General features: G+C 34.3%; 1 protein-coding gene across 1 annotated transcript; it reads left to right on the top strand.

The window, feature by feature from the left end:
• The first annotated feature begins 116 nt into the window (after positions 1-116).
• Positions 117-8,876, top strand: LOC140059316 (uncharacterized). Its single transcript, XM_072105192.1, has 6 exons — positions 117-329; positions 1,533-1,616; positions 1,762-3,042; positions 3,835-3,933; positions 4,098-5,885; positions 7,181-8,876. Exons 2-6 carry the CDS (start codon positions 1,547-1,549, stop codon positions 8,452-8,454), a joined length of 4,512 nt encoding a protein of 1,503 aa, XP_071961293.1. The 5' UTR covers positions 117-329; positions 1,533-1,546; the 3' UTR covers positions 8,455-8,876.
• The last annotated feature ends 1,582 nt before the right edge of the window (positions 8,877-10,458 follow it).

Genomic DNA, 10,458 nt, shown 5'->3' with positions numbered 1-10,458 from the left:
TTATATCTTTTTTGATTTTTTTTGTTATTACATTATACAAATTTCTACTGTATTATTGCTCTTTTGGTTTGCCATATTTGTTAAAAATCATTGATGCGCAACAACAGCAAAGCTGACGACCGACGCGGCGACGACGCAGTGGTCGCGGGCTTAAGAGTTTGGAAAACTAGGACTAGCGGCCTAGCACTCCGCTGTTGGCCTAGCCTTACAAAATACTTTAAATGTCCTTCCCTTTGACATATTTATATGTTATATTTTCGTCAATAATTCTGACGATCATCCTACTACCAGTCAGTGATGCATTGTGTTTGTTTTCTTTGAATTTGATGGTAATCTCCTCCTCTTGTCAATGTCAGGCCTGCCAGTATGACTAGGCCTAGGCCTATATTAATATTATAGTATGAGTATGATGAGTAATTTGTTTTACACTGACACTGACAGTGCCACATTTGCTGGTGGTGGCTAAGTATTTTTTTTAGACTTTAAGTTTAATCTGGCACCACAAAGTCGGGCTAGGAGGAGGCCTAGAAACCAGATGTTATGCGCGATTTGAACGATTTGCGCAATTTGAAATTGCGCAAAAAAATCCTTGCGCAATTTGAAATTGCGCAAAGAATTCTTGCGCAATTTTAAATTGCGCAAAGATTTTTTTGCGCAATTTCAAATTGCGCAATCAACTTGCGCAATTTCAAATTGCGCAAGAAAATCTTTGCGCAATTTTAAATTGCGCTGCACAATTTGTAAATTGCGCAAGATAGTTCTTGCGCAATATGACACCTTTGCGCAATTTGAAAACGAAGTGTAAATTTTCCCATACATGGCTAGGCTAGGCCTAGGCAGAGGAGTTTAAAATTTAGTATTTTATTATATAAATAAGACCATTTCAATGAAGATAATGTTTAATACTCACTTTTTAAGTTTTTAATATTAGTTTAAGCTAGGCCATGTAACCTAGTCAGTATCAATAGTCCAGACCCTAGCTAGGCTAGAGTAGTATAGCCGGCCGCCCGCGCCGCGCCCGCCTGGTGGAACACCACCGCTTCGTTTTCCTTCGTCGGTTCTTCGACGGTATGCTAACTTATAACAATATTTGCACTACTAAAATAAGGAAATGCGATATTTATCTTTAATTTTGAATCATTCTTAGAAATTACTATAAAAATATGGGTGTGCATGATTTCACAATCTGTCGAAAAACCTTGCGCAATTTGCAGATTACTTGCGCAATTTAATACGTTGCTTGCGCAATTTGAAACACATGTTTCAATTCAAATTGCGCAAGGATTTTTTTTGCGCAATTTCAAATTGCGCAAATCGTTCAAATCGCGCATAACACAGATACCCAGTTGTAGGTTAGCGCCAGCCTAGCCTACTAAACCAGCCTAGGCCTAGCTAATTACTGTACTATTAGTATAACTATTAATTGTGCGCTTTTTTCGGGTCAATATATTATGTACGTGTACTCAGTAATTGTGTTTTAATATTAAGTATTATATTATAAAATTATGTTTTTATTTATATTTTATTTTTAGATCTTTTGTCGACAATGGCCAATAAAAAGACAGCAGTAGCACAATTGGAGGTTGAACAACCACCAGATGTAAAGGTGGAAATTGGTTAGTTATAAAGTTATCAAGTGTACAGTAATTTGACAAATTAAAAAGTGTAGATTACTTTCCTTAAAAAATAAAATTTCAGTAGACAAAAGCTCCATATCTAGCCATGTTTTAATTTATAACAAAATACGAATTTTATTTGCAGTTGAATGTTCTGACGAAGAAATAATGAAAGATGAAGGAAAATGGATCTATGTGCCACCTGAGTACGAAGCTGAATGTAGCGAAGATAACATGTTAGAAGAAGAAAGGTCAAATCAAGAAATACTTCAGAAACATAAATGTGAACATTGCGGAGAAAAGTTTGACTTAAGTGACTTTAACAAACACTTAGAAACACATTCAAACATTAAAGATTTTCAATGTGAACAATGTGGACGTATACTTGACAGTCAAGATGAATTGGTCATTCACATTAAGACACATTTAAGAAAAGAGGTTTTTGAATGTGCACTTTGTGAGGCATCATTTGAGGAACAAACTGGTATACAGATGCACATGAAGACACACACAGATAGTGGCTTTGAAGAGGAATTTTGTAAAAATAGCAACCAAAATGTTTCCATCAAAGAAAAACAATTTGAGTGTAAACATTGTGGAAAAATATTCAAACAAAGTAGAATTTTAAAAACACATTTAAGAATTCACACTGGAGAAAAGCCTTATAGCTGTGAACATTGTGGGAAGAAGTTTAATGACACAGGTAGTTTAAAAAAACATGTGAATTTGCACTTGGGAGAGACATACGAATGCGAAGTTTGCGGCAAGCCTTTTAATTATCGTGGCAATCTTAAAACTCATATGAAAATACACACGGGAGAAACGCAATTTGAATGCGAAATTTGTAGAAAGAAATTTACTCATCGTGGACATTTGAAAACGCATCTGAGAACTCACACCGGGGAAAAACCGTACGAATGTGAACATTGCGGAAAAACATTTAATGATGGCGGCAATTTAAAACAGCATATGCATTTACATTCAGGAGAGACACATGAATGTGACGTCTGTGGGAAAACATTTAGTTATAGTAGATCTCTTAAAATTCATATGAAAATCCATACAGGAGAAACACAATTTGTATGCGAAATTTGCGGAAAGAAATTTAATCACCGTGGGCACTTGCGAATCCATGCGAGAATTCACAGCGGAGAAACTCCGTATGAATGTGAACATTGTGGAAAGAAATTTGCCGGCTGTGGTAATTATCGAAATCACATGAAAAACCATTTAGAAGATCAACCATTTGAATGTGAACATTGCGGAAAAAAGTTTAGCTATAATAGTACTTATCAACGTCATATGAAAATACACGCATCAGGCGAAACAGTACATGAATGTGAACATTGTGGTAAAATGTTTAGTCATAATGGTCATTTAAAGCGACATTTATTAAAAACACATGAAGAAATTAATAAAAAAATTTAACTTTTTGAATGCATTACTAAACTTGATGAATATTATAGATATCAACATTGTACTTAGGCTTAGCTGTCCGTAAAATAGTAATGATAAAAAGGAGAATAAATGATATTAGCAGATTTCAAAGGTTGATTATTAATCTCTCTGTTTATTTATATATGTTTGCATTAACATTAAATGAAGATGTATACATAATTGTATTGCTTTTTATTTTTGCCAATGTTTCGTGTTATTGGACTGTGTATTTTTGCTCCTTTGTTGTGCCATATGCAGGAAATCAATGATGCGTAACGAGAAAGCTTTTTCCTTCGACGACGAGATATTTTGAGCTGCTCACGGCGGCGGGGGGAGATGAGGTAGGCCTAAGCCTAAATTCAATAATTTTAATTTCTCTCTGATTATATGCTATATTCGGTAATAATAAAGAAATATCAACTACTATCAGATATGTGATTTTATGTCTTAATTATAAAGTAAACTGAATTTAGGCATGTTATGGTTTGTGGGGGTTTGATGGCTTGACAACATGATAGGCTAGAGGCTAGGTACAATACTTTTGGTGCAATAGACGTTTGAAGATCGGTGTTTTTTAAGGTTTTAATTCTAACCAAGTCGATTCGACCCTGAACAGTTTGGCTGTAAGTCCATTTGACCGATTTCATTATTTTCCAAAATGTATTAAATAAATTAGAATGCCTATATTAAATAAATTTATTCTAATATATTAAAAAAGCAAAAAATTTAAAAATACCAGTATTAAAACATTATTAATAGTTTGTGCTTAATTTTTTTTCAGATATTGTGAATGAAAGATCTAAAATGGCAGATATAAATGAAAATAAAATGGCAATGGAATTCAACTCAGAAGTCATCTCTGATGTAAAGGTTGAAATAGGTAAAGGTGATTTTTATTAATAAATTTTAATGTTGGCGTTTTCGATTGAGAATATTTTACTTTTCCATTTATCTTTTAGTTTTTTTTAACGTTTTACCATTCAAATTTAGAATAAATGCTACCAAATGAAATAATAAGGCAATTGAAACTATTTTTATTTACAGTTGAGTATTGTGAAGAAGAAAATACAGATGAAGACAAATGGGTTTATTTACCAACTGAAGATGAAAGAAGCGAAAGTAACGTGTTTGAAGCAAGAAGAAATGAAGATTCAGAAATACTTAAGAAATTTAAATGTGAACATTGTAAAGAAAAGTTTGATTTAAGCGACCTTAACAAACATTTAGAAGAAGCACATTCAAACATTAAAGATGTTCAATGTGAACAATGCGGACGTACATTTGACGGTCAAGATGAATTGGTCATTCACATCGCTAAACATGAAATAGATAAGATATTCGAATGTGAACATTGCAGCAAGTTATTTCATGACGGTAGCGCATTAAAAAGACATTTACTGGTACATACCGGTGAAAGCCCATTTACATGCAAATATTGTTACAAGACGTTTAATCAAAAAGGGAATTTAAAAGCGCATGTGATGCTTCACACGGGAGAGGAGCCGTTTAATTGCGAATATTGTGACAAAAAGTTTAAACAAAGGGGTCATTTAACGGTGCATTTGAGGCTACACACGGGAGAGAAACCTTACGGTTGTGAGTTTTGTGGTAAACGATTTAATGATAGTAGTAATTTCAAAAAGCATTTGAAGAAACACGAACATGAATTATCGAAACAAGATGGTGGAAACATGTTGCATCAAGATTTTGGAATAAACAGAGTAGAGAAGGAATTGAAGTGCTTGAAATGTAGCAAAGTGTTTACTAATAAAAAGGATTTTGAAATACATATCAAGACACACATTGAAGACATTAATGATCAACTAAAACCGAGAATAAACACATTTGAATGTGAACATTGTGGAAAGACTTTTGCACAGAATAGCTCTTTGAAATCACATGTGATGATACACACGGGAAAGGCTCCATTTGAATGTGAATATTGTGGCAAAAAATTTATACGGAAAAATCATTTAGAAACGCATTTGAGAATACATACAGGAGAAAAACCGTTTAGTTGTGAACATTGCGGAAAAATGTTTAGTGACCGCAGTAATATGGAAAAACATGTCAAATTGCACATTGGTAAAGCATACCCCTGTGAGCTATGTGGGAAAATCTTCTATTATAGTGGGAACTTAAAAGCTCACATGAGGATTCACACGGGGGAGACGCAATTTAAATGTGAGGTGTGCGGGAAAAGGTTCAACCATCGGGGACATTTGAGAACGCACATTAGAATACACACGGGAGAAACTCCTTACGAATGTGAACATTGTGGAAAGAAATTTTCTGACAGTGGTAACTACAGAAACCATCTCAAAACACACTCGAGTGATAATCCATTTGAATGCCTACATTGCGAGAAAAAATTCAACTATAGCAGCAGTTTAAAACAACATATGAGAATACACACTGGAGAACTGCCGTTCAATTGTGAACTGTGCGGAAAGAAGTTCAACCACCGTGGGCATTTAAATCGACATGTTCTTACACATTCAGAAGAAAAACCGTTTGAATGTGAACATTGCGAAAAAAAGTTTTATCACGTTAGTGCATTAAAAAGACATTCAATTAAACATGCGGGCAATGAATTGTATGAATGTGAATATTGTGAAGAAAAGTTCACAAAAAAGTGCGATTATTCTTTGCATTTGAGAGTACATGAAGAAGAAACAACATTTAAATGTCAATATTGTGAACTGCAGTTTATAGACAATATAACGTTAAAGAGACATTTAAAAAAACATAATCTTGAAGACACAATATATTTGAAACTTAATGTTCAGAATCCTGAATTTCAAAGGTCAGAAATTACAGATGAGACAATGTTATAGATTTTAATCATGTAAAAAATCCAATGTATTATGTTCCAGTCATGTGCATGTGTTAAAGTTAATATGTAATTATGTATTCTAACTGTAGTACATTATATTAATATATTGAGTACAGTATATACTATAATATAATAACATGTTGAAATATTATGTAAATAATTTGTTTATTTAAATAAATTGACTATACAACACAAGTTTCATTTTATACTTTAACTGTTTTGTTTTGCTCTTTTGGCGTTCCATAATCACAATAACTTGACGGGTGTGTTTGTTCAGAATCAAAACAAAGAGATCGGGAGCCTAGGATTTTGACAGATGATATGTAAGTTTCTTTATTTTATAATTGAATAGTGCATTTAGGTATAGTTTAAATATGCATTATTGATTTGATAAATCGATCAAAGCACTTTTAGGAAGGATCTTTTATTCTGTTAGAATAGGCCTATCTGACCTTAGTTAGGCCTAGGCCTAGCTCAGTCATCTGACTTGTGGTTGCGGGGTGGTGGGAGGCCCTTTTCTTAAACTGTACGCCCGGTAGCCCCGGTGAGTTTGTATGGTATGAAATGATATCAAGTACATGTTATTAACATGCTCTAGTGATAAATTTAACTTATATTATATAGGCCTATATTTTTATTTCCAGAAACAAGTTAAAATCAGTTAATAATATTGTTAATATTAATAATGCCACAAAACATAACTTATCAAGAGGGTGGTCTAATCATACAACAAAACAGGCCCCACAGGGCGATACCGGGTGTAGAGCATGACCCTACTGCGGGCCGTGTGTGAGAGACAGAAGATTTATCATATGCAGGCTAAAGATAACTGATTATATTTCAATTCCAGAAAGCATCGACAACTTTATCATTTGAAAAATCATAAACATGCATTTAAAATGAAAGACAATAACACGATTGAATGAAGGAAGAAACCTTTAATTTATTTATTTCAACAGTATTTTACGAGGGTGGTGCATTCAGCCAAAGCTGGTCATTAGGGAGCCTCAGAAATTGATTAGGAGTGTTGATTTAGAAGTAACAAACTCACCTGATGATGGAGGCATTGAAATGGATGAATCTCAAGAAGATAGCTTTATAGGAACGCCTTCGGAATTAAATTCAACAACAAAATATAAGTGTGAATACTGTGGGGAAAAATTCCTGTTAAATGACTTAGAAATACATATGGAAATTCACTCAACTACAAATCAAGTTCAGTGTGAACGATGTGGGAGTATATTTGACGAACAAAAAGATTTAATGGTGCACCTTACAAAACAACATGCAGTTGTTTATGAATGTGAACATTGTGAGAAAAGTTTCAATGAAATGAAAGCTTTGAAAAGACATTTAAAAACACATACTTCAAAAAGATCATTCGAATGTGAACATTGTGGAAAACAATTTTTAAAAAGTTGTAATTATAAATCACATTTACGAATACATACCGGAGAGAAACCATTTGAATGTGAACATTGCGGCAAACGGTTTAATAAAAGTGGGACTTTGAAACGACATTTAAGATTACACACCGGAGAAAGACCGTATGAATGCGAACATTGTGGAAAGAAATGTAACCAAATGGGGCATTTAAAAATACATTTGAGAACACATACAGGAGAGACACCATTTAAATGTGAGGAATGCGGGAAAGCATTTTATCATAGTAGCGGACTGAAAAGACATTTACGAATACACACTGGAGAGAAACCATTCAAATGTGAACACTGCGGTAAAGCATTCAACCTCAATAGTCATTTGAAATCCCATTTGAGAATACACACAGGAGAAATGCCTTATGAATGTAAACTGTGCGGACAGAGGTTTAACCATAAAAATATATTGAAAACGCACATTATGAAACACACTGGAGAGAAGCCGTTTGAATGCGAACATTGTGATAAAAAGTTTGTTAACAGCAGTTCCTTAAAAAGACATTTAACAATACATTCAGGAGAGACGCCGTATGAATGTGAACATTGCGGCCAGAAGTTTAAAGATGCCAGTTACTTAAAAAAACATTTAAGAATTTATAAACAAGAAATGGCATTTGAATGCAAACACTGTGAGCTTACATTTATTCACCACTGTGCTTTGAAAAGACATTTAAAAAAACATGCCAAAGAAAAACCATATAAATGTGACCTATGTGAAAAAGCTTTTAATCTAAATAGTAATTTAAAATCACATTTGAGAATCCACACGGGCGAGAAACCGTTTGAATGCGAGATTTGTGGCAAGAAATTTAGACAAAGCAGTAACTTGAAAGCTCATTTGTTGATACACACCGGAGAAAAACCACATGAATGTGAACATTGCGGAAAGAAATTTAATCAAATGGGTGATTTAAAGAAACATTCAAGAATACATTCTGACGAGAAGCCGTTTGAGTGTGAACATTGTGGCAAAAAATTCACTTATTGTAGTGCGTTAAAGAGACATTGGCGGCTACACACTGGAGAGATGCCCTATGTGTGTAAACACTGTGGAATTACATTCAGGCACAGTAGTTATTTAAAAAAACATTTATTAATTCATCCAGAAAATCCTCAGAAGATTTAGTTCCACGCTTAAATCTGAATTGTCTATCCAGTGACTTGTCTTCCGATGAATTTAAGCGATGGACTTCAGCGATGGACCTCTATTTATTCAATCCTGCATCAATGTCTGTATTTCTTCAACAATGAAGCCTGTATCCTTTGCAGCAAATCCACAAATATCAGTGCTTGTCTTCGGAAGGACTTCAGCGATGGACTTCAGCGATAGACCTTCAATCCTGCATCCATGTCTGTATTTCAATGAAGCCTGTATCCTTTGCAGCAAATCCACAAATGTCCGTGCTTGTCTTCAAATTGACCTTTGCCCTGTGTTGACCATCAGCTTGGACACTACTCTTCCTTCGCACCTTTTACAATGTCCAGCAAACTGTTACCTCTCTTTGTTGTCTTGAATTATCTATTCTAATATTGTGTTAAGTCTAAATATTGTGTAATGTGAAAAAAACTGAATAAAAAATATAATAAATCATGAATACAATGATTAAAGTTCTTGTCTGTAGGTATTGTTCTCTCAATATTAATTATTAATATTTTAACAATACAGTAGCTCAGTGTATTATTATTATTTTCTGTTGATTGTTCAGCGCTTAGATGTGCCCTGCATTTTCTGCTAAAGTAGTTTTAAAAGAACTTTTTGTGTTTTAAATACCAATAAATACTTCATATTGTTTTCTGAATATTATCAAGGTGAGAATCATTGTCGTAATGTTTTGGTTGTTGAGAAGTCTCTCAACCTTGAATGTCGTAATGTTTTGGTTGAGAAGTCTATCAACCTTGAATGTCGTAATTTTTGGGTTGTTGAGAAGTCTCTCAACCTTGAATGTCGTAATGTTTTGGTTGTTGAGAAGTCTCTCAACCTTGAATGTCGTAATGTTTTGGTTGTTGAGAAGTCTCTCAACCTTGAATGTCGTAATGTTTTGGTTCAAGTCTCTCAACCTTGAATGTCGTAATGTTTTGGTTGTTGAGAAGTCTCTCAACCTTGAATGTCGTAATGTTTTGGTTGTTGAGAAGTCTCTCAACCTTGAATGTCGTAATGTTTTGGTTCAAGTCTCTCAACCTTGAATGTCGTAATGTTTTGGTTGTTGAGAAGTCTCTCAACCTTGAATGTCGTAATGTTTTGGTTGTTGAGAAGTCTCTCAACCTTGAATGTCGTAATGTTTTGGTTGTTGAGAAGTCTCTCAACCTTGAATGTCGTAATGTTTTGGTTGTTGAGAAGTCTCTCAACCTTGAATGTCGTAATGTTTTTGTTGTTGAGAAGTCTCTCAATCTTGAATGTCGTAATGTTTTGGTTGTTGAGAAGTCTCTCAACCTTGAATGTCGTAATGTTTTGGTTGTTGAGAAGTCTCTCAACCTTGAATGTCGTAATGTTTTGGTTGTTGAGAAGTCTCTCAACCTTGAATGTCGTAATGTTTTGGTTGTTGAGAAGTCTCTCAACCTTGAATGTCGTAATGTTTTGGTGGTTGAGAAGTCTCTCAACCTTGAATGTCGTAATGTTTTGGTTGTTGAGAAGTCTCTCAACCTTGAATGTCGTAATGTTTTGGTTGTTGAGAAGTCTCTCAACCTTGAATGTCGTAATTTTTTGGTTGTTGAGAAGTCTCTCAACCTTGAATGTCGATAATGTTTTGGTTGTTGAGAAGTCTCTCAACCTTGAATGTCGTAATGTTTTGGTTGTTGAGAAGTCTCTCAACCTTGAATGTAGTAATGTTTTGGTTGTTGAGAAGTCTCTCAACCTTGAATGTCGTAATGTTTTGGTTGTTGAGAAGTCTCTCAACCTTGAATGTCGTAATGTTTTGGTTGTTGAGAAGTCTTTCAACCTTGAATGTCGTAATGTTTTGGTTGTTGAGAAGTCTCTCAACCTTGAATGTCGTAATGTTTTGGTTGTTGAGAAGTCTCTCAACCTTGAATGTCGTAATGTTTTGGTTGTTGAGAAGTCTCTCAACCTTGAATGTCGTAATGTTTTGGTTGTTGAGAAGTCTCTCAACCTTGAATGTCGTAATGTTTTGGTTGT

Source organism: Antedon mediterranea, chromosome 9, assembly GCF_964355755.1.
Source record: "Antedon mediterranea chromosome 9, ecAntMedi1.1, whole genome shotgun sequence".
Taxonomy (NCBI): domain Eukaryota; kingdom Metazoa; phylum Echinodermata; class Crinoidea; order Comatulida; family Antedonidae; genus Antedon; species Antedon mediterranea.
Note: the sequence above shows the minus strand (reverse complement) of the source record. Positions and strands in the feature narration are given on the sequence as shown.